General features: G+C 47.8%; 1 protein-coding gene across 1 annotated transcript in view; it reads right to left on the bottom strand.

Annotated features, from left to right (window-relative positions):
- Window positions 1-24,779, bottom strand: part of LOC311341187 (microtubule-associated serine/threonine-protein kinase 1-like) — a 64,230-nt gene that overhangs the window by 22,678 nt on the left and 16,773 nt on the right. Inside the window, exons 4-13 of the mRNA XM_084466076.1 lie at window positions 16,719-16,807; window positions 15,878-15,953; window positions 15,351-15,423; window positions 11,409-11,569; window positions 9,965-10,040; window positions 7,968-8,177; window positions 6,944-7,045; window positions 3,901-4,033; window positions 2,387-2,454; window positions 240-316 (exon numbers count right to left, since the gene is read on the bottom strand). Coding sequence (XP_084322202.1) covers window positions 240-316; window positions 2,387-2,454; window positions 3,901-4,033; window positions 6,944-7,045; window positions 7,968-8,177; window positions 9,965-10,040; window positions 11,409-11,569; window positions 15,351-15,423; window positions 15,878-15,953; window positions 16,719-16,807 — 1,065 coding nt within the window. The remainder of the gene's footprint in view (window positions 1-239; window positions 317-2,386; window positions 2,455-3,900; window positions 4,034-6,943; window positions 7,046-7,967; window positions 8,178-9,964; window positions 10,041-11,408; window positions 11,570-15,350; window positions 15,424-15,877; window positions 15,954-16,718; window positions 16,808-24,779) is intronic.

Here is a 24,779-nt window from a genome sequence, read left to right as displayed (position 1 = left end):
AGAGAGAGTGAAAGAGAGAGGGAGAGAGAGAAGAGGGGGTGGGAGGAGGGGAGAAGGGTTAAGAGTTGGGGAGAGAGAGAGGGGGGGAGCACAGGGGGAGAGGGATAGAGAGCAAGACAGCAAGAGATAGCAAGAGAGATAGGGGGGGAGAGAGAGAGGAAGAGGGGGTCACTTAATACAAAGGTTTATTTGGTTCATTCTATCCCACACTAAGCCGGACGAGCCTTGACCTGACTTACCCATAAGCACCGTTACTGATCAGTTTAATGGTCTGGAAGTCTTCCTCACATGGAGGCTTCATTGGCTTCGACTTTCCCTGAGAGCAAAGCAACGGTAAACATGTTAACATAGAACACCAACGCATTGAGGTCCTCAATCCACTAGGACCACTCAGTCATCATGTAGCGTTTTCATGTTTCCTAATGGACGTGGTTTAAATGCATTGATGGATGTTATTTGTGAGCAGGTAAAGGTTTAGGCATCTTTCTCATGGATGCCAACAGGTTAGGCTGCTTAGAATTGGGCTGACCTTAACACCCTAAGCACTAAAAATGAAATACAATCACATTACAGTCTGTGTGTGTCAGTGGCGATTTCTCTAAGACTTCAAGGGAAGCAAGCTTCCCCTAAAATTTCAAAAATGAAATGGTCAAATATATACTGTTGTGTTAACATTTCATTGACTAAAAATGCCTTAGAACACGTCCATCTCGAAGACGAGTTTGTTCAGAATCAGCTGCTTATCGCAGGTCGACTGACTCAATTTCCTTCTCATACATTCCCGTAGCGTCACAGTGTAATTGCCTGTTGAAGCTCAGCGTCCATCCACTTCAATGGGGCTGCATAGAACAGCTTTTTTTAGTGTGTCGAAAGTTGACGGTCATTGGATAATGCAGCGATTATGCCCCTCCCATGGACGCTCAGCGTCTCTGGGGGTGAATGGAGGAGTGGGCTGGCCTGGACGCTGGGCTTCTGCGTGATTATTGGAGGGTCTGCAAAAGACTGAGTTGCCGTTTGATTGACAGCGATTTTGAACTATAAAAAGTTGCCGGAGCTCTCTTCATTCCTCAGTCCCATTGCGGATTTTGCAAGCGAGTCGAAAGACGAACTGCAACCCATTTCTTGATATTTGCTTGGCGAAATTGCTAGACAATTTTCATTGTATATTTCATACACTTATTCACACTATTCCTTGCTTCAGTTTAACATAATTCCCAGATTTCCTTGTTCCAAGTTTAATATCGTTTTGGTAGTTGGCCATCAATTTTATTCAGGGAGCCTGAGGTCTGAACTTCAAGTCCTGTATTCAGATCAGGACTTGCAGGGTGACAGGGGAAAGCTGTGTGATTTCTTGGTGTTCCTTAAAGACATGGAGTTGGACAGTGCAATGCCTCAGCTTTACAAACTGTTCTCATTAGTGGCAACAATTAGGGCTACATCTGCAGGTGTAGAAAGGAGCTTCTCCTGTTTAAAGCGGCTCAAGTCTTACACCCGTAACACAATGGACCAAGGCCGTTTAAGCAGCCTAGCTCTGCTGGCCATTGAGAGGACACTGGTCAAGTCACTGGAGAAGCTAGTTGGTATGACAGAGCATTTCCTTGAAAAGGAACAGAGAGCATAATTTACATAAATTGACAATTTATATGATGTAGGCCGAAAATGAGCTTCCCCTCTTTGAAAGACCAGCAGCCGCCACTGGTGTGTGTGCCTGGTGTGTGTGCCTGGTGTGTGTGTGTGTGTGTGTACGTGCATGTGAGCATGCCTGCATGTGTGTGTGCATGTGTGTGAATGTATGAATGCATGAATTGGTGCACGCACATGTGTTCTTGAAGTGAGGTTGTGTGTTGTGCATGCATATGTATATGTATGTGTGTTGTGCATGCATATGTATATGTATGTGTGTATGTGTGTTTGTGTGTATGTGTACGTGTGCGTGTGTGTATGTGTGTATGTGTGTGTGTACATGTGTGCGTGTGTGTGTTTATGTGTGTGTGTGTGTGTGTGTGTGTGTGTGCGTGAATTTATGTGTGTAAATGTGTGTGTGTATATGTGTGTGTGTGTGTGTGTGTGTGTGTGTGTGTGCATGTGTGTGCATGTATGTATATGTGTGCGTTTGTATGTTTGTGTATATGTGTGTATGTATGTGCATATGTGTGTATATGTATGTGTATGTGTGTGTGTATATGTGTGCGTGTATATGTGTGTGTTTGTATGTTTGTGCATATGTGTGTATATGTATGTGTATGTATATGTGTATATGTGTGTATATGTGTGTGTATGTATGTGTGTATATGTGTGTATATGTGTGTGTATGTATGTGTGTATATGTGTGTATATGTGTGTGTATGTATGTGTGTATATGTGTGCGTGTGCTCGTTCTGCTCACCTCCGCTGAGTCGTCGGTCTCCGGCGTGTGCGGCCCCTCGCTGTCGTAGCTGTCCAACCCCACGATGTCTGAGAGGGAGGAAGCACACCCAGCACCGTTGACTCCACAACGCCCGGTGTCAAAATAAAAGTCCCGTTGAAGTCAACGCAATGCGATTTAACGTTGCACACGTACGTCATGTCGCCTGAGTGCGAAACCTGTGGCATCATCGCCAAATACAAAGCCACATTTGGGAGGCTTAAAAAGAGCCTCATTACCAGAATACAACCCCCCATCACCACCCCCCCCCACCTGCCTGCCCAAGTCTGTGTGAACCCGACCCTAGGATTTAAATGTTCACTGTGCTAAAGCAGTCTTGGCAGCCCTGTCTGTTGTACTCGCTATCTCTTGGATGTGACAGCAGTTGAAATGCGCTGATTGCAGCTGCACACCCACAAAGCCAGGCAGCACATGGACAGCGAGTGTAATTAAAAAACCAGGAGCAGGGATATTAAGCTGTGCTGCCGCTGCTGGCTGAGCATCAGCCGAGGACACAATGAAGAGGAGATTGTGTGTTCCTTTGCTGATTTGATATAAAATGGAGAAAACGTTCACGTTCAGCGTCAGCAAATGAAAAAGCCCTGAAGAAAACAATTGATATCCCTAAATGCGTGCCTCAATTTGTTGTCTTTGGTTTATGCGTGTGTGTGTGTGTGTGTGTGTAAAAATACCAAACACAGGGTTGGATAAAGCCATGTTGTTATCTGAGATAAGCTACGAGGCTTCCAGCCTGAACGCAGGACGTTTTAATTTGGGGCCGGGACTGCAGTGGCTCTTTGTGAATACTCATTCCACACCATTTAGCCCGTCAGCTAATGAGCGCCTCTAGATGGATCACCGGGACGGGCTGAGCAGATGTGAGCTAGCGTCGGGGGGGGCGGGGGGGCGTCGCCGTCTGAGAGTCTCACGGTGATTAATGGCCGTTGTCTCGGGGCAGGAGGCAAAAGCAGCCGGACCAGAGGTGGCCCCGCCTGTGAGGCTCCACCGGTTGACCCCTGACCCCCCGATATAACGACCAAACCTCTTCTTCTTGGGTTGAATTCATGATATGCACTGTTTTGGTTCGGGGGGTGTTTTTCTTACTCCTTTGTTTCTTTTAGGGTACCGAGGATTTTAGTCGGCACTTTAATCCACAGTGACTCCCAGTGACAGGACACTGACGGGTTATAGGAGCAGGTAACGGCTAACAAGGAGGCCTCAGACCAACCATAGCCCCGGGAACAGCTGACCTGTACCTCATTCTACTCTGTTTCCTTCCTTCCTACCTTCCTTCCTCTCTTCCTTCCTTCCTTCCTTCCTACGTTCCTTGTTTCCTACCTTCCTTCCTGCGTTCCTTCCTCCCTACCTACCTCCCTCAATCCCTCCTCCCACCCTCTCTCCCTCCCTCCCTGTCTGACCCTCCCTCCCTCCCTCCCTCCCTCCCTCATCCCTGCCTCCCTGCCCCTCCCTCCCTCCCTCCCTCCTCCATGCCTCACCCTCCAGGGGGTCCCGGGTGAGGCCCAGCTGGCTGATGATGTAGCGGGGGATGTCGGTGCCCAGGAGCTGGCCCTCCTTGGCGTGGTCCTCCGCAGCCTCCAGGAGGTGGTAGAACTCCTCCGGGTTGAACTCCTGGCTCACACAGAGGGACCACGCGCCGGTCAGACACACACAGCTGCATACACACGCCGACGTGGAATTACTTTGATATGTGGCGTGCAATTTCATGTATTTTTTTCATTTTGTATATAACAGGTGCATTTCTGTCTAGCTCCGGATACGTTTTATAGTGTCCAAGGGACACCAATAAACTGCCGAGGTCCACTCCTCGACTCCTGCTGGCCTAATGAGGGTCTATAAGGGGCTGTCAGTGTGGATATTAACGCCACGCGTTGCTTTCCAGTGGATAGATTATACACACATTTATACAGTGGCTAGACGTTAAGGCTCAGGAGGCTCTAAGCCATAATACATAAATGCATATATACATACATAAATAAATGCATATACATATATAGATGAATGAATAAATTACATTTTTACACAGTGAAACACTATTGACACACAATCTACACGCATCAAATCGTACGCACAGTTGCTGTCAAAACGTGTCCCTGCCCCGCTGCCCTCTAGTGGTCCGAATGCAACGAACGCTGCTTTGAATGTCAATGCCATTAGTGGCTCACCGTGACACTCCTCTTTGTGAGAAATAAAATCTGTAGATCTCATTGAGAATGCAGTGTAGCGCACCGGGTAACTCTATGACCTATCCCACTTCCGCGGAAATGCCTTCATCGCATATACGACCGCAGCAGTGGCACACAATCGGCTATGTTTCTAGTCTCTGGGCAAAGCACTCTCCCTTTCCTTAGTGATTTTACCGATTTGACTTAATGTTTGTAATCAAACAGAGCACTGGAGCCGCCCAGCCAAACCCCTTTGGTTGTAATGTCGTCTTCGATTCTAAAGGCCTTCTGTAAATGACTCATCATCCTTGGGTTAAGGTCGTCTGTGTTTGTGCGAGGTCCTGTTTCAGCCGGTGGGTGGAGGCGAGGGGAATGACATTTTGATCAGAAATTAGAGCACAGGGCAGCGAGGGTCACCGGAGCTCCTGTATATACCCTGGCCTCGGTCGGCCAGGGAGAGAGGGAGGAGACGTGGGGGAAGGAGAGAGGGAGAGGGAGAGAGAGAGAGAGGGAGAGAGAGAGAGAGAGGGAGATGGAGAGAGAGAGGGAGACGGAGAGAGAGAGGGAGCGAGATAGAGAAAATGGAAGGAGGATGGAGCAAATGGATAGAGATAGCCCATAGAGAAAAAATACGGGGCAATTGCTGTAATCTCCTCACTATAATATGCTTCTGTCTACCGGTCGGAAACATTTTCCCCAAGTCAGACTGTGGGACTGACATGAATGCTAAATAAACTTGAGCAGACATTGTGCCTGGGCGTGTTTGTGTGTCCTCGGGAAGGTGCATGTGTAATTTGTTATTTGTGTGCGTGTGTGTGTGTGTGTGTATGTGTGTGTGTGTGTGTGTGTGTGTGTGTGTGCATCTGTGTGCATGTGTGTGCATGTGTGTGCGTGTTTGTGTGCTCTTCCTCCTCCCCTCTAACCAATCTGCCACACAGATCTCAAGTCCACATCCTGAACGACCCTATCGACCGCTTCCGACGGTTGCCTTGACAACGGAAAGACGAGCCTTAAGGGCAGGGGCGGCACCGGGCCCGGGCGAGGGACGCAGGGGAGGCGATCCGCCGGCGAGTTCGGAACACCAGGTGTCAAGCCCCGCCCCCTGCATGTGCAGAGCAGCCAATCGCGGCTCGGGAGTGGTTGGAGGTGTTAACGTACGTCTGTATCAGCGGCGCAAGGACCGAGGCGTCCGTCTGGTTCTGACCAATCGGGTGCCTTCCCTGGGAGGCCGAGTGGCCTGGCAGTGTGGGAGTGGAGTGTGGGAGACGTTTCCACTAAGAGCCCCGGGCGCTCGGCCCTGGTTTGTGCTGTTGAAGTATGAACTGATGGGCTGACGCAGTGTGTGTTGTGTGTTGTGGTGTGTGTGTGTGTGTGTGTGTGTGTGTGTGTGTGTGTGTGTGTTTGTGTGCGCGTACAAAAGTTTAAATAGGAGAAGAAAAAGAAGAATATATATATATATATATATATATATAAATATAAGCAGCCACAAGCGAAAAACCAATGCAGACAGAAACAGCGTGCGTATCAGTGTGGGTTAGTATTAATGAAGGTGGAGCTTGAGCTGATCCTGCCCAAGGACAGAGTCGAAGGCTGCCTGGAGCCAGACGCAGGCAGAGCACAAATGATATAGAAACAGTGGGGACATTGTGTACAGAGCCACCCTACGGCCGTCGCTCCTCTAAATTGATGATTTAGGAGCAATGAGTTAGGAGTACTAGATGAGTACTAGATCTAACATAGGCCTGGTCGGGTTGTGGGAGGGGCCAACTGCTGAGACCACCGCCACTGTTGACAGGCTGATATCGTCATGACGCTGATCGCCATGACGATGATGACTGCGTACGTGGTGGCCTGGCGTAGGGGCCTGCTGTCAGAGCTCTGAGGGATCATGTTGGGCCTGAACATCAACTGATCCACACTTACACTTAACCTGAGCATGAACATCAACTGATCCACACTTACACTTAACCTGAGCATGAACATCAACTGATCCACACTTACACTTAACATGAGCATGAACATCAACTGATCCACACTTACACTTAACATGAGCATGAACATCAACTGATCCACACTTACACTTAACCTGAGCATGAACATCAACTGATCCACACTTACACTTAACCTGAGACGAGAAGTCAAATCAGTGTAGCTATAAGCTATAGTCACCCAAACAGTGCAGACAGACGCCATACAGACGGCGGAAAGACACGGACATGGACGAACAGAAAGACAGACAGACGCGGACAGACAGAAAGACAGGCAGACACGAACAGAAAGGCAGAAATACAGAGAGAGACGGACAGAGAGGCAGGCAGACAGACCGACAGTAGGAGTGATGGATGGGTTAACTCACCAGGCACTCCAGGAGTCTGGCTGGGCGAGATATGATGATGAAGAGCTTCTTTACCAACTCTGTGACGAAGGTGAGCTCTGAGCTCTCCGAGCGCTCATAAGCCTGGGGGGGGGGGAGACAGCGAGAGGAAGAGAGGGGGGCGAAGAAGAGCGTTAATCACTTTACAACATGAAACTTTAGACGCGATTTTCTCACAATCAATGTTGGTGAAAACAATACACATCCATCCTATTTTTAAATCTTGTCAGGAGGAATTGCATCACGTTGTTTTCTGCCTGACACCAACTGGTCGTCGGGAGTGTTTTGCTGTCGTTGTGAACCGGTCATCAGTTCACCACTGACTCAATCGAGGTGACACTCCCCCCCCCCCCCCCCCCCCTCCACACCACCACCTCTGTCTGCCAACGACCACCTGCCTTCGCTCCTGTCCTGACTAACAGTCACCAGCAGCAATGACCATTCATGAGTTGTTGACGTCTACACGAGGAGAGATCCATATATATGTATAAACCTTGCCTAGAGCCACATTTGAATGAAATAGCCACACATTAAGTGTGAACGAAAAATGACGAAGTACGATGACGAATGTACCCATTATACCCCAAATAAAGATAAACGCCTGGCAGATAAAACACAAGTAAATGGGCCCTGACCTGCTGCCAAAATGTTTTATTCATGAATGGTTTTGAGTGCCAACTGTGTTAAAGTCGACTCACACCAAGTACGACATGACATTGTGGCACGGAAGCGCAGATTTTTCTACAACTGTACACATGGCCGCTTCACCATCACCACGGGAACTCCACACAGTATTTTAGGATGCCAGTGAAAGTATAGCATAAACAAAGGATTGAATTGGTCGAGTGTTTAAAGTGGCGCACCGGTCTGTACTATTATAGGAACACATAAAATAAAGAAAATGGAAATATTTAGCAGGTATTTTTCACAGCGGTGTGAACAGACTACACAGACAAAGCTCCACATGGGCTAAGGACACCATGTGCCCCCCCGCCGCCCTGCTCACGTCATGCAGCAGCCTCTCCAGGTTCTCCTGGAGCTCGCAGAAGTAGACGGTGGTGATGAGGCCCTCGCGAGACTTGGTCAGGCAGTCCCTGGACAGCTCTGCGATCTGGTGGTGGATGAAGCTGAGGACCCCGTCGGCCAGCGGCAGCACGCTCTCGGGGGAGTAGCTGTGGATGAACTCGGCCAGACGCTCCTCCATCTGAGCCGTGGCCTGGAGCGGCCGTCACACGGGGTTAGGGGTTAGGGCGGTGGACACATGGGGCCACCCTCACACGGGGCCGCCTAGCACAGCGCGCTCACTCAACCCACGTGGGCTTCACATAGAAACACAGTCAGTTGAATTGTGTGGAATAATTTTGTTGGTTTATTTTTTGTTTATGAAAATATAACAAATATATATAATATCAAATATAATATAACAATTAAAATAAACTAAATCCAAAATTATATTCATAATTTTTTTTTATAAAAATAGAATAAGTAATAAATAAAACAAATTTAATATTATAAATAAAAAATACATAATAATTTGATAATCAGCCCAAATAGCTAACACTTAAAATAAGTCACAGGATCTGCACAAAACAAAAGGGTATTGCACTTTCTGCCTCACTTTAGGTTTGGGCCATAGTTTTTCGCTTTGCAACCACAATATGACGTGATAAAGTGATTTTAGATCCAATCAGAACTGGGCAGATAACTTTCAACTGTTTTGCAACTGTTTCGTTCCACCAGAGATGCCCATGAGGATCAAGTGTCCTTATCACTGTGTGATAAGCAGTCAGAGGTCTCATCTTTCTATTATCTAAGCAAATTGGACTTCTCCCATTTGCAGTTTAAAAGCAATTAGATTTTTTTTTAATATATATACATAAGCGGGAGGGACAGCCTATTTCAGCCTAATATTCAATTACACTTATGTCTGGCTCCTTCCAACCTGATACATTTAATAGTGTCCAAGGGACACGAATAAACTGCACAGGTCCACTAATCGACTACTGCCGGCCTAATGAGGGTCTATAGATCAGGGGGCATAATAACATCACGTGCCGTCTTTCAAAGGCTAGATTATTCATACATATATACAGCCTGTAGCTGTTTAGTCCCAGGATGCTTCAAGAAGTCACAAATTACTTTCTGTAACATCACCCCGATCGTTTCTCCAATAACCCAGCAGCGGTGTACTGCAGGTTAAATAAAGGATCAGGCACATTTGACTATGAACTTCCGGTCACCCGTGTTGTGACTGGCTCAGGGAATACAGAAGCTTCGATCAATGAATGGGCTTCAACTGTTACTGTTGTTCCTGGTCGCGGGAATACGGATTATAATATGTGTTCTGGGATGACACAATACACAATGATATTCCAGCTGGAATACATGCAGACACTGGGTAGGCATTTCGTGGCTTTGTTAACATTCATTGCCAGTCTGTTGTGTGATCACTGTGATAGGGACGTTATTATCTAACACCGCTACAATGCAAAATAATAAAAGGTGACATTCCAGTCATTAGCATCCATAGAGTTTCCTCTTGGCCTGCCCTCTCCCTGATAGCATTATCGCTACTGTCGGTCGCTGCTGTTAATCTTGTTTTGATTTTTATCAGATGTCACATCTGGGGAGCTTATCATGGAAGGGCAAACTGTGTTGGTGGAACACAAACTGCTTTGCTGTGTTAGCAGTACAGTCTGTGTGTGTGTGTGTGTGTGTGTGTGTGTGTGTGTGTGTGTGTGTGTGTGTGTGTGTGTGTGTGTGTGTGTGTGTGTGTGTGTGTGTGTGTGTGTGTGCACGTGTAAATATATGCATTTGTGCGTATTTATGTGCGTGTTTGTGTGCACGTGTAAACATGTGCATTTGTGCATATTTAAGTGTGTGTTTGTGTGTGTGTATGTGTGTGTGTGTGTGTGTGTGTGTGCCTTTGTCTGTATGTGCCGTTGTGTGTGTGTGTGTGTGTGTGTGTGTGTGTGTGTGTGTGTGTGTGTTTAAAGGACTGACCTTCGGGAAGCGCTCCTTGTAGACATGGTTCATCATCACTATTTCATTGTCATAGCAGGACGGCGATCGCCCCGGGCTAGAGAGACATGGACAGACAGAGAGAAAGAGAGCATGAGAGAGACAGAGAGACAGAGAGAGAGAAAGGGAGGGGGAGACAGGGAAAGAGAGAGAAAGATAGGAAAAGAGATAGAGAGAGAGATAAAGAGAAAGAGAGAGAAAGAGAAAGAGAGAAAAAGAGAGAGCAAGAGAGAGAGAGAAAAAGAGAGAAAGAGAGAGAGAGAGAGAGAGAAAGAGTCAACACAATAGAATTGATGTCATGGGAAAATAAATAAATGTAAAGTCACACAAAGACGGGGAGAGGGAGCAGGGCAGGGATGCATTTTTTAGCTCGACGTGAGGAGATAATTCACCGCGTCCCCAGCATGTGTCCGTTGTGTCTGTGCGTTATGCTAATGCAACAATCACACATTCTGCATCGCCCGTCTCACTAATGGACCCACTGGCGTCTGGGCTCCACACCAGCCGCGCTCCTCCATCAACAACGTGTGGGAGACACACACAAACACACACACACACACACACACACACACACACACACACACACACACACTTCTGCACTTCACCAGCCACAAAGGGAAATTATTTTCGGTTCCCCTGGCCAACACATTAAAGGACAGACAGTCGTATTCGTATATGCACAATGGTGAACGGTGCTGGTGTACAGTGTTAAGTCCTCAGCATATTAACGATGCATTAAGTATGTATTGGTATGTACGTGTTAGTATGAGAAACGTCAAGGGATCTCAACCAGGGCTCTGCCAAATGCTTAAGGAGCGCATATTAAAAGGTGCTTCTAACATGGAAACGCATTGTCTTGGTTACTTCATGAATATTTACAACACTAAACAACAGCTTCTAAATGTGCAGAATTACATCAGCAATGTACAACTTTTAATTTGAAAAGAAGCTTGCTCCCTCTCGGGGGGGCCACAGTGTGGGGAGACCCCCAGATCTGGTAAAAGAGGAGCTGGTCTCTTAGCAGGGCCTGCTAATGGGGGGGCGGGGCTTGGGTACAGTACCAGGAGGAGAGGCTGTGATTGGCTCTGTCATAGCCCATGGGACGTACACTTCAGCAGGAACACACTCTGGTGACCTCCCGAATCACTACAGACTGGGGGTCAAACGACAGCAGTGTACTCCGGCGTAAAGCCCTAGGGCTTGTGTAAAAGGCGGCCCGGTAGGACGCTGGGCTAAAGCAGGCTCACCCACCGAGTTCAGATGGGTTGTTTACTATGTGCACCATCATCATCACCACCACCATCACCACCACCATCATCATCATCACCATCATCATCACCACCCTCATCATTACCCTCATCACCCCCCTCATCATCATCATTGATCCTCAGAACCACGGTCGGGTAGTCCTGAGGGGTCAGCTGACCTGAGGCTGCGGGAGCGCGGGCGGACGTGGGGGGACCGCCGCCCGCCGTCGTCGTCTGTGATGCTCTCCGTGCTGCCGAAGTGCTTGGACAGGAAGTGGAGCTCGTCCACGGTGGGCTGGTAGGGCAGCTGGTGCAGCCGCTCCTGGGACGAGCTGGACGACTGAGAGAGAGAGAGCCAAAGGGGGGGAGAGAGAGAGAGAGAGAGAGAGAGAGAGAGAGAGAGAGAGAGAATGAGAGAGAGAGAGAGCGAGAGTGAGAGAGAGAGAGGGGGAGATAAAAGAAAAAGGCCATGAGGTGAGGTAAAGTCATGTCTGAACAGGGCTTCATCAACTGGCTTCCACAAAGCATTGGCAAACCCTTTATTAAAAACAGGAGCCCTTGTAAACAAGTGAGTCACGGATGGCACAAGAGGAATTGAACGGCATGTGAGCACCACGCCAGAAGGCAGGCGCCTGGCAGGCACCAGCACCCCTGCCGACCCTGGGTACGACCGGTCCCCTCCCCCCCCCTCCCTCTGCGGCCGTGACCAGCCTGCTCCCCACCCCGGGCCTCACTCACTCACTGCTCAGCACTCCAGCACGGCCCGTGGGGACAAGAGATGTATTCATTGCCATGATGTGACCAGACACCCAAAGAGAGAGAGAGAGAGAGAGAGAGAGAGAGAGAGAGAGAGAGAGAGAGAGAACGGGAGAGCTGCAGTGAGACCGGCTGGGAGGGTATAAGTGCTGAGCCACTGGCCGGTCAATACCAGCGCTCCCTCCCTCTCCAGCCTGGCAGGAAACCCCGGAGCCGGATCAATGGACGGCTTAATGAACACACCCCCCTGTGGGACCGGAGTGGCCTCGGCATAGTTAGACTGCGTGCTCAGGGCCCCTCGGTCCGCTCACACTCAGGGGCCCCTGCTTCAACCGACGCTTTGCTCAGGGACCTCCGTTCCCCCCGCGCTCAGAGAACTTTTTAATGACTAATTATTGACAGACGCCTTCAATTTGAGACTTTAAACTGTTTGTATTTTACGTTAAAAGGAACGCTCCCTGATTACATTGAAAGGCTCGGATGACCTTGCCGCTTATCTGAAACACAGATAAACAACTACGGCAATGTCCCCTATCCACAACACAACCATTGCTGTAGCTCAACCCATTGAATATTTTCTCCTGCAGCATCGCCTGCTGGCTTGAAAAGAGCTCCGCTTCCCTCCACTGAGACGTCCCGAAGCTCGTGGTAGATCGTCATATGTCGTCCTGCCTGACTTATCGGTAGGGATTATACACCATGAAACCATCCGATCCTCCTGCAACCTATTTCTGATCGCACCAGCGTCACTGGGATCATGCTCAATCACCGCTCTTAAGAAGGCACAGGGTGTGGTGGAGGGCGAAGGGTTGATAGTCAGGTGATCACATGAGGTGAAAACCGGTGTGCCCCAAGGCTCTATTCTAATCCCTTTCCTGTTCTTACCACACACAGTCCTATCCCCTTCTTTCACCCCAAAAGACAACATAGGCCCAGCAGGTATTCTGGCAGTGCCTGGATGAAAGCGGTCACAACACATGACTCTAAATAAACTGTTATGGGATGCACTAAACACTAAACATGCACCAGTTCACCCATCCACCAACAACTAATCCAGTTTAGACACCTCTTGGTTATTACTTCAGGTAATTGCATACAATGTTATTGTCGGTTTGACTGTTCTCAACCACATCTGTGAATTACGTGTTTGCTGAATGGCTGAATGCAATGTGTCTGCCACAGGGAAATCCCTTTAAAGGGAACTTGTTTAATGGTCAAGTGTGTTAAGAACTTCAGAGCAAGTGTGAGGTTAATTAAAGAGCCGTAGTGAGGTGTCATTGGAGATGAGAGGTGTGCCATGTATGGTGGCGTGACTCAACGTGGACACACAGTTTCTATGGCCATTTCCATACTGCGTTATTTTTTCAGAAAACATACTATATTTTCATCTTCCGAGTAATCCTCCCTCTCTTATTGAACAAACACTCTTCACCGGCTTTTGTTTCAGCCTACATCCCCCCATTCCCCCCCGCCCCCCCAAACACATACACACACATGCAGCCCTTTCTTCCTGCTGCTCGACATCGCAGCAGCGAGAGATCTCTCTGCCTCGCTTCCCGAGAGCCTAATGATGCGTAGACGAGACAAGCAGAACCCAGAGACCCGATGAAGCACCAATGCAGAGATGGAACGGCAGACAGGAGATTGAGATGGAGGTGGGGAGAGGATGAGAATATAGGACTACTGGCAGCCTAAGAAATACAGATACATTCTAACCACCATCATATTTTACATTACCCTCTTCTTGATTATAGACATTAGAGCTGAATCTTTACTATTCTGTTTGTGTTGTTATCATAATTGGTTTCCCTCAGCTAGAGCAGTGTTATAGCATCGGCTGCTTGCATGGATAGCTAGCAAGAAAGGAAGGTATATTGAGGGGATAATAGAAGGTGAGAGTAGATGAGAGGAGAGGAGAGAAGAGGAGAGGATAGGAGGGTAGGGGGAGGATGAGAGAAGAGAGGAGAGGAGAGGATAGGAGGGGTGGGAGAGAAGAGGAGGGGTTGGGAGAGGAAAGGAGAGATGGGAGAGGAGAAAAGGAAAGGAGAGGAAAGAAGAGGCGAGTAGGGGATGAGCGAGGAGAGGAGAGACAGCGCACCAGAGAAGAGAAGAGGGCAGCAGATAATGTACCGTTCAATAAGGCACGACATTGTGCTTGGGTGGACAGCGCTCCACCTATTCCAAGCCCATCTCTCAAAATAACTCTTTGCCCCGACGTCCATGGCCGTGTGCCTCCCCTTGACGCGTGTCAGTCCTGAAATGCATTGTTCTTCCCAGAAAGCGCAGCTTTTCCAGCTACCACAAAGGGTCCCTGACGTCCTCCCACATACAGTTACACTTTATTCTCGTTCCACCGTTTCTACTGGAGCGCTCGACACCTCCTCATCTGCTCTGACTCCCTGATCCTCTCACTCCGTCCATCTAGACTCAAAACTAGATTTTTCTCCTGTTTCCCTGACCCTCTCAATTTGCTCTGCCTGTCTGAAAACACAGACAGTTCATGTTGCCCCTGCATCTTTGAGGAAAAAAAGTCAGCTGCAGAGAAATCTTGTTGAGAATATCTTAGCAACCAATTGGTTATTTTTAGCTTTGTGTTATGTGTCAGTGAGTGTTTGTTATATGTTTGTGTCGTGTGTGTGTGTGTGTTATGTGTTTGTGTGTGTGCGTGTGTGTGTGTATGTGTTTGTTTTTGTGTGTTTGTGTGTGTGTGTGTGTGTGTGTGTGTGCGCATAGCATATATATATTAGCACATGATAATTTACGTGCGTATATGCCAACTGACCGATGCATGCGTGATACGTGCATATGTGTGTGTCCATGAAAATTAGTGGCTAGTGTTGCATGTAATCACTTTAAAGCAGCCTCTAATGTAAGGCTCCACCAAAGGTAGCCCATCAACTTTCACGACACGATTTCCATAGTACACACCCTAATTAACATAGGATTTTGGAAATCATGCATGGACAAATATGCAAATCCACTCTGACTATATAATATTTATTAATATGCCAGAAACAATTCTTGCCCACACAAAAGTAGATAAGCCAAAGAAGATGAAAGTGCACTGCTAATTTAATCTGTATTTTTAATCTTACAAGAATAGTACGATATGATACGATGGTATGTGTGTGTGGGTATGTGTGTATGTGTGTGTGTGTGTGTGTGTGTGGTATGTGTGTGTGTGTGTGTGTGTGTGTGTGGTATTTGTGTGTGTGTTTGGTATGTGTGTGTGGGGTGTGTGTTTGTGGATGTGTGGTTGTGTGTGTGTGTGTGTGTGTGTGTGTGTTTGGTATGTGTGCGTGTGGAGGTGGTGGGTATGTGTGTGTGTGTGTGTGTGTGTGGGGGGGGGGGGGGTGCGTGTGTACCGTTGAACTGGGTGTGTTGGTTCCATATCCTGAGGAAGGTAAAGATGCGAGGGACCATCTTCGCCCATCAGCCCTGAAGAAAGAAAGAAAGAAAGAAAGAAAGAAAGAAAGAAAGAGAGACAAAGATAAGAGGGAAAGTAACAACAACTGAAGGATACCGGTAATTGCACTGTGTGTGTATATGTGTGAGTGTTCACAAGACACTATAATATAATTATATGAATCATTCAAAACAATGGAAATATATGCAATGTGGTGGGTTAGTGTATGTGTGCATGTGTGTGTGCATGTATGTGTGCATGTGTGTGTGCATGTATGTGTGCATGTGTGTGCGTGTGCGTGTGTGTGTCTGTGTGTGTGGATTTATATGTGTCTGTGTGCGTGTGCATGTTTGTGTATGTGCGCATACGTATGTGTCTCTGTGTGTGTCTGTGTGCGTGCGTGCGTACGTGTGTGCGTGCGTGCGTGCGTGCGTGCGTGCGTGCGTGTGTGTGTGTGTGTGAAATATGTAAAACAAGGCTCGCTACCTTCGTGAGGAAGCAAAGGAAAAGTGCGCGGGGCCACTAGGTGAGAAATTCCGTGGGCTGTCCAACGGGCTGCTTCCTGTTCAAGAACGCACGCAAATAGCAATTCATAAATAGCCCACAATAACTTTCACTATACATTTCTGTAAAAAGCACTTGCTTTTCGGCCATAATGTGAACCAGCAGGTTCTGTTCAATACGATAAGACTTAAATAGACTTAAATAAAAAATGGATCAACATGATCCATATTTGGATGACCAAATGCTGAAACAGACTCATCAACAGTTGTGCTGCGCTCCTCCTCCCGCTGCACAGAGCTGAAGGCGTCACGTTGTTGACTCTATAGAGACTCACACACCTGCCTCTACGCGGTCTAATCTCCCCCCCTGCACTATCTCCATGCAAATACCAGGTCTGTGTGACGCATCGCCGCCGCGGATAAACAAAGTTATCAGCCGATCCATGACTACGCACAGACTGTTCTTCTTCTAAAAGTCAACTTGACACCCCATTCAGAGCGAACCATGTGACGTTTTTCAAGTCAGAGAACAAGCACTGGGGGGCCAAAGGGAAAATAGAAGTGGTTATATCGTTAACATTGAGGGCATCTAGTCGTAGCAGGCGATAGCGATAGCGCGGGTTTGTGTAGAAATAGTAGGTCACACTGAACAACCCACTTGGCTGATCCCTGTATCTGTGTAAAGCTCACACTACGGGGAAAACCTGCGGTGAGGATGGGGCCAGAGCAGGTGTATTGTGTCTGCGGGAGGGGAGGAAGTAGAGGCGGCAGAGAGTAAAGACATATGGGGCCGCTCAGCGGGGCAGGAGTCCGGCGGCAGGTACCTAGGTGTCCGGGTAGCGGAGAGTGCGGCCGGGGGAGAGTAGGGGAGGTACTGGTCAGGATCAGGCTCTTCCGGTTACTGGTCCGGCAACTATCAGCACAAAAAAAGACAAACACATGGATATCTGTCAGCGCCGGGTGGAAACAGTTGTCCAAAACCAAGAGCGGCCCTTAGGCGCAGCCCACCGGGCTCAGTGTGTGTGTGTGTGTGTGTGTGTGTGTAACTTTGTGTGTCTGTGTTTGTGAGTTGTGGTTGTGTGTTTGTATATGAGTGAGTGAGGAAGTGAGTGAGGAAGTGCACCTATGTGCTTTGGCGTGCATGTGTGTGTGTGTGAGAGAGCTTATGCATATTCGTTTATGTGTGCCTGTGTGTACCTGCGTGGGTATAATGTGTGTATGAGAGAGTATGTGTGTCTATATGAGTGAGTTTGTGGGTGGGTGAGTGAGTGTGTGTGTTTTATGCCTGTCAACATGCTTGAGTGTTTGTGTATATGAGTGAGTGTGTGTGTCCGCGTGTTTTGCGTGCATGCGTCTGCCTTTTTGTATTTGTGTGTGTGTGTGTGTGTGTAATTTCCTCAGCATCACAGCTGTCACAGGAGATAAGAGCTGAAGGCTGATGAGACGAAGAGGCGGAGGCCGCTAGGAAGATAGAAAGGTCTGAGAGGGAAACAGTACGGAGCGCTGTGATTGGCCCAGAGCCTTCCACCATCAGGTCTAATTCTCCATCGCTGCTATTTATTGCTTTTTAGGACACACTACAGCTCAGACCCAACCTACACACACACACACACACACACACCCGCACCCACACACATACAAACGGACCCGTGATTGCACCTGTGCGATTTGACAGTTTGAAAGATGAATACACCAGGTGTTATTTTCACGGATAGATTGAAGTTTGATTGTCGCTTCATTCACGAGCGTGTTCGTGTGAGACTTTTGAGGATAGAACAGCGAGTCAATTGACATTTTCCCAGCATTTCAGCACACTGTGTATGTGTGTGTGTGTGTTGGAGGGGGGGGGGTATGTGTGTGTGTGTGCGTGTGTTTCATGTTATCCCCCACACTTTTTAAGAATTCCAAGATGCGACACGGTTAGCTAAACAGTGGTGAACAGCTTGCTTTATATTGCATCAGCAAAGACCGCTCTGGAGGACACTAAATAAATCAAGTCTCTCTCTCTCTCTTTCTCTCAAAAGTATATTTCCATTGCTATCCATATCTCACCCAAACCTCTTTCAGGGATTTGAAATATTGAAGAGACATGCATTAGTTGACCCCCCCCCCAACTCCTGCACCATCACCCATAAAATTGAGAGACTGAGAAGGAACCAACAGACACACACACACAGACACACACACACACATTGGATGCTTGAAGAGAGGTGTGAACTGTGTATTTCCCTTCACGTTGTGATCTTTACTCTTACCTGTTAAATTAATAATTTTTCTTCAATTGCTCATTTGTCTGTTGCACATTAGGTAAAGTCTGCATTACATGTGTTGGTGATACGCTCATCATTGATACCTACCTACTAACTGTGAGTCATCATGTGTTATTTCTTTAGAAATTAAAGCTCACCAGCATGATTCAAACTGTTTTTTATTGGGTGTGCGGCAACTGTGCACACTTTATTTGATTTTAGCGAAAACGCTGATATAATCTCGATGTGGATCAGCCAAGAAATCAAGGAAATGGTGTCTGTATAACAATGCCACATTGGCCATGTCACATGACACTACTCTCGTCTCCACCCCAACCCCCCCCCTTCCTCCTGCTCTCCACACTTGGCCTTATTTATGAGAGCTTTCCCCTCTTCTCCTGACACAATGTATTCTCATCCAGCCCATCTGTGAGTCCCTCACACTTTCCCACAGAGGGAAAACACATCCCCAACTCGTCTCGTGGAAGGTGAAAGACAGGGGGGGGTTATTACACTAGTTTTCATTACAGCATCATAACAACACAACACGCGCTCGCACGCACACAGACGTACACGCACACACCACTCTCACAGGTAATCCGGCGGCGTCCTGTTAGCTTGTCGTCTACACGACTAGGGGTAGAGACGACGGCATCTCCTCCCGCCATTCACAGAGAAACAAGAGAGACTGAATTTGACAGCAAATCCGTGATCTATGAGCTTGTCTCGTGGCAAAGTTGGATACGGAGAGGATTTGTAAATGTCACATTAACTATGTATGCTGCGCGTTCTCCAGACAGCAGGCCGGGGGCTTTAGTTAGCGCTTAGCTTCGGCCCCCGTGACGCGTTGAGATGGAAGATTTTGGACCTGGAAAGAGATTAACCCCTTCCTCCCCACACACACACACACACGCACACAGGCATGCACACACACGCACTGTAGTGCTGAGACCCCACCCGTTGGGAGGTGGCCCTGGTTGTGGGGGTGAATCCCGGGAAGGGGGTGATGTAAGTCTGATGCAAGAGGAAGTGATTAGCAACAGGTGATGAGAGAGACGCGCCCACCAAACATAAAGTCAAGCTGTGTGGGGGTGTGTGTGTGGGTGTGTGTCATCAGTAACGTATGAGTGAATACTTGATATGTAACTATCCGTGTGTGTGTTTGTGTGCATGCTGGAGTGTGTGTGTGTGTGTGTCTTCTGTAAAGTATGAGTGACATACATGATGTATGTATGATAATATTAGTGGGAGTGTGTGTGTGGGAGTGTGTGTTTGTGCACTGCTGGGTGGAGTGTTTGTGTTTGTTATCTGTAAAGTATGAGTGACATACATGATATATGTATGATAATATCTGTGTGAGTGGGTTTGTGGGTGTGTGTGTATCTGTGTGCGTGCTGGAGTGTGTGTGTTCGTCTGTGTGTGTGTGTGTGTGTGTCCTCAGCAAAGTGTGAGTGACAGTTTGAATCACTCCGTCATGGTGATGGTCATGCCTCCTGAGCTCATCCCCCGAGTGTGTTCGGCATGTGAGCGTGTGCGTGTGTGTGTGCGTGTGCGTGTGTGTGTGCGTGTGCATGTGTATTCTTAGGTGGTGAACCATTAATCAAAAGTGGCGGTGGTCATCAATCTCAAGCTTGGCACCCGTCTTTTAGAATAAACGGATGCACAATACACACAACACACACACACACACCGCTCACACATATAACACACACTGCTCACACATATACAAACAAACTGTGTGTGTGTAGTTGTATGAAAGACTGCGTGACTAGATTCATCACAGCAAAGCATTTCCACCCAGCCTCCATAAAGCCCGTGGCGACCATGAGATGAGGTCTCACCAGCCAGGGAGCAGGGACGTCAGCCCAAAGGTCCAGGTCTGCGGAGAATGGAGAAGTGCTCATTCAATATTCATGAGACGATTCTCAGACGGGGAGTAATTCCTGGGATCTATAATGCTTTTAACAAAGACGGATGGGTGGAGGAGGAGATGAGAAAGGAAGGGGAGCATAGAAGGTTCCCATGGTAACGCACATACATAGGGAGAAACTCCTACTGGTTTATTTGATTTTTGGTTTTGTTTGTCGTCGTTGTGGTTGCGTTGCGTTTCGAGACGATTCATATCATAATACTATTAAATAATCGGTCTAACAATAACAAAAACAATCTACATCGTTAGACAGGTGAATCAGGATTAACACTGTATGGGTGTGAATGTATTTACAAGGCAGACATAGAAAGGCTGGCTTCCTGTTCAAGGGAGTGTGCTGAAATGTTAGAGTAGATCCGGTCCACCCTTTGAATACGATCAATATGACGTCTCTGAAACCATGAACATCAAAGTAACATAGACCTGGACAGCCAGGGAAGAGCTACCTCTGTGTGTGTGTGTGTGTGTGTGTGTGTGTGTGCACGCAATGTTTTATACCAAAGTGTGTGTGGTATAAAACAATGCATCTGGGATTCCTTATCCGTGTGTTATGTAATCTGTGCAGCATGCTCTTCTTTGAAGAGTGTGTGTGTGTGTGGTTGAGTGAGAGAAAGAGTCTGTGTGTGTGTGTGAGTGAGTGAGAGTGCGAGTATGCGTGTGTGAGTGAGTGAGTGAGTGAGATAGAGAGTGTGAGTGAGCAAGAGAGTGCGAGCGTGCGTGCGTGCATGTGTATGTGTCTAATAGGGCTGCAACTAACGACTATTTTAATAGTCGACTAGTCACAGACTATTGAAACGATTAGTTGACTAATCGGATAATTATTACATTTTTCTTAAATTTAGCATGAGGTTGCTTTAATTATGTGGCAAATGATAATAAACACAAGAAAGATGGGTACTTCAATGAAAATTATATTGAATCTTTTATTCAATATAAATCATAGTCGAATAATCGCCAATCATAATCGCTTATCTCTTTGTTAAACCCGGTCTCCTCACTAGCAGTTTGTGTGTGCAGCCAGGGGTGCATTCTGATTACACAGTTTATTCAATCAATTCATAGTAACGCACTGCATTTAACTGTCAGTAACAGTAACAACGGAAAAATTGTAACAACGTTGTAACAACGGAAAAATTAATTTGTTAGATTACCCTGTTACTGAAAAAATAACGCTGTTACCTAACACCGTTATTTTAAATGGCGTTATTACAAACACTGCTCGGATGAAGCGCTGGGAAGGATTTAAGCACACAGTTTCCACACCGCGGGCGTGGTTATCCACCTAGATAATAATTTTATTTGAAAAACAAAACGTATTGGCTTGAATGTTACTTGAATCTTACAGAGGCGAGTCAGACTCTGTTTCGATCAACTGTCTGACGTGCTTTCTCTTTAAATGTTCGTGCATCACTGAGGTGCTGCCGTGATACGCAAGGTCTGCTTTGCAAACCTTGCAAGTAATCTTTTTATTCGCCGTATCCAGGCTAAAATGCTCCCAAACTTTAGAAGTTTTGGTACGCGTAGCTGCTGTGTAGGACGCCGCCATTTCTGTATACGTTACCGCTCGGCAGAGACGCTATTGCGCATGTGCGACTCTCAGAGATTGTAATGAAGTGAGATGCCTCACTCCGTTGGAAAAACACGTCTGGCGACAATTGTCGACAATGGAATTCATTGTCGACTATCTTTATTATCGATTTTTGTCGACGATGTCGACGAATCGTTGCAGCCCCAGTGTCTAGTGATCGTGGTTCCCTTCTATACAAGACGTCTTTTGATGTGGCCTCGGGGAACTTTGATCGCTGTATTAGCCTATCATGTTTGTATTCTGTGTGGGAAGGAACCGGGGCCACATGAAGGAGACCCCACCACGCTCACGGTCAATGGCCTGCGTTCAGGGACCCCCTGTTGTGACCGACGGCCACTCACAATACTGCACCATTAGCGCCTGGCATTCATCCCTTCACCCACATGCTCAGTCAGACGCCGGTGGCCCTGTCAACCCTTCACAAGCGCGTCAGGAGCAATCATAGGGTTACGTGAGCAGGAGCAAGGGATTGAACCAGCCAGACAGCCTGCTGTACCCTCCACCCCTACTGCAGGTGTGTGTGTGTGTGTGTGTGTGTGTGTGTGTGTGTGTGTGTGTGTGTGTGTGTTTGTGTGCATGTGTGTGATTGTTCATTGGTGTCTGTGTTTGCATTGGTGTTTGGGTATTCGATTTGCGCATGTCTGTGCGTAAGTGCAGTTTGTGTGATCAAGGGTTGGATTGATTGTGTGTGTGTGTGTGTGTGTGCGTGTGTGTGTCGTCTGGGTGAAGGCGTGTGGCAGCGACTAAAGGATCCCAGAGTGAATCAATGTTAACCAGCAGTCAAGCGTTGGCTGGAAATGCCTCGATGGCTCACTGTGCACACAGCAGCTCGGCGGCGCACAACTGACGCACAGCAGCTCAGCGGCACACAACCAACACACAGCAGGAGACAAACAAACGTCTAGGAGTCACAGGAGACACCGGTGAACAATGAATGAGGGGGGAAAAAAGGAAAGGAAGACAAAAGACAGGAGGAATCAAGGAATCAAGTCAAGGGTATAACTAAAAGGTAGAGGAGAAACACAACACAACACAAAGGAACGCACACAAACAAACACACACACACACACACACACACACACACACACACACACAAACACACACACACACAACGAACACACATGACAGGCCCTCCCTTCCTCAGATAGTGTTCAGACTGTGAATTCCTCCATGTGTTTAAAGGGGAATTTCTGAATTTTGGACATCGGACCTCATTTCCAAGTGAGACAGTGTGTCTTTATTTATCATTGGAGACCGTTTTCAACACGTTTCATTCAGTCCTTCAGGGGACTGAAGAAAGTAGTCCCTCAAAATGTAATGCGATCATTGCGATGCAAGGAGTTTTATTTCAAACCTTATCCTAACAGCACATACATTTACATCGATAGTCTGGCAATATCATTTATTTGCCTCGGGTGTACTGTGGAGTGGGTGAAACTGTTTTTTATTGGCAGGCTAGCAGAATCCGTCGACTTGCGCTAGCCTAGCACCAGTGATCTCTGCAACTAGAAGGACTGCCTGAAACGTGTTGAAAACGGTCTCCAATGATAAATAACACACTGGCTCACTTGGAAATAATGTCCAAAATTCCAAACTACCCCTTTAAGGTCATTGTTAATTGTTTCCTTAATGATGTCTGGGGGCGGCAAGAGGGTCCATGTTGCTGCGAGGCTGCGTTCACAAACACCGTGACCTCCAACACTTGTGACACACATGACCGGAATTCAACATCGCACATCCGATCAAGGACCCTCCCGCGGCCAATCACACGTCTGGAAAGAGAGTTCTTGTGTCCATTAAACACTGAGTGAAGTGACGCACCGTGACAAACAGACACACATGTGTGTAGGAGGAGTTAAATGTGTGTGTGTGTGTGTGTGTGTGTGTGTGTGTGTGTGTGTGTGTGTGTGTGTGTTTTTGTGTGTGTGGTTGTGTGTGCGCGTATGTGTACTAGTATGTGTTCTTGTGTGTGTGTGTGCATATCTGAGCTGTGTAGGAGGAGGGCAGAACTGTGTGTGCGTGCGTGCGTGCGTGCGTGCAAGCATGTGTCCTCGCGTGTGTGTGACCGGGAGTGTTACCGGGGGTGATTAAGAATCAGTATGCACGTGTCACCCTGACAGCTTCCTAGTTATGAACTCTCATGTCCGTATGATGCATTTAACTAAGTGCATAACTGAGCGACTGCTTGAGCATGTTGATGAGGAATATAGAGAGCGAAAACGTGGGCCACCGCACGTACGTGTGTGTGTGTGTGTGTGTGTGTGTGTGTGTGTGTGCGTGTGTCTGTCTCTCCGCGGTGTCATCTGGCCCTCTTAGTGCTGAGTCACAGAGCACTCCAGCACACCAGCCTGCCCCACGACATCGACCCGCTGGGGCACACTTCCTGTCAACGTGACCCGCCCATCCCCATTCAACAGGAGTGCGTGTTTACATGCACGGATGATGTGGTGTTGTGCATCCTCATGGAAACCGCTTCACTCTGCAGACGCGTGGCTGGTGAGTCACTTTAACCCTCATACCTGTCATAGCAGGGTAGACAGAGGTGTTGCCAACCACGCGGGCAGGTACGCAGGTGTCTCATACGTGTGGCAAAGCACGGGCAGTGATCAAGTTTACCGTCACTAGTTTAGTCTGCTACCAGTGCTACTGGTAGATACCAGCAGCAGATCCGTGAGAGCCAGCTGGCTCCGTCGTACTGTGACCACTCTGGGAGATGGGTCTATAGAGGGGAGTAGGGATCGGAGGCAAGGGAGGAGGAGGGGGGGGGGGGGGAGATGCCAGAAGGAATAGAAATAGAGAAATTGAGGAATAGAGTTTGCCTCGGGACGTGTTGAGAGGGCTTCCTCATGTTAGTTTAGCTCACACTACAAACTAAACTATTGATGTTGAATTGTATACACTGATAAGGAGAACATGAATTACGGAAGACAATGTGTGTGTGTGTGTGTGTGTGTGTTTGTGTGTGCATGTGTGTGTGTGTGTGTGTGTGTGTGTGTGTGTGCGTGTGTGTTTTTCAGCTGAGAGCCTGTGTTTCTGACTGGCAGGCTGGGTGGAGGGTCTGGCGGACCAACAGACAGGAAGTGTGTGAGGGCCTGCGGCGGGCGGTTCAGCCGCTCCC

Source organism: Micromesistius poutassou, assembly GCF_964030765.1.
Source record: "Micromesistius poutassou genome assembly, chromosome: 3".
In the NCBI taxonomy this organism is placed as follows: Eukaryota; Metazoa; Chordata; class Actinopteri; order Gadiformes; family Gadidae; genus Micromesistius; species Micromesistius poutassou.
Note: the sequence above shows the minus strand (reverse complement) of the source record. Positions and strands in the feature narration are given on the sequence as shown.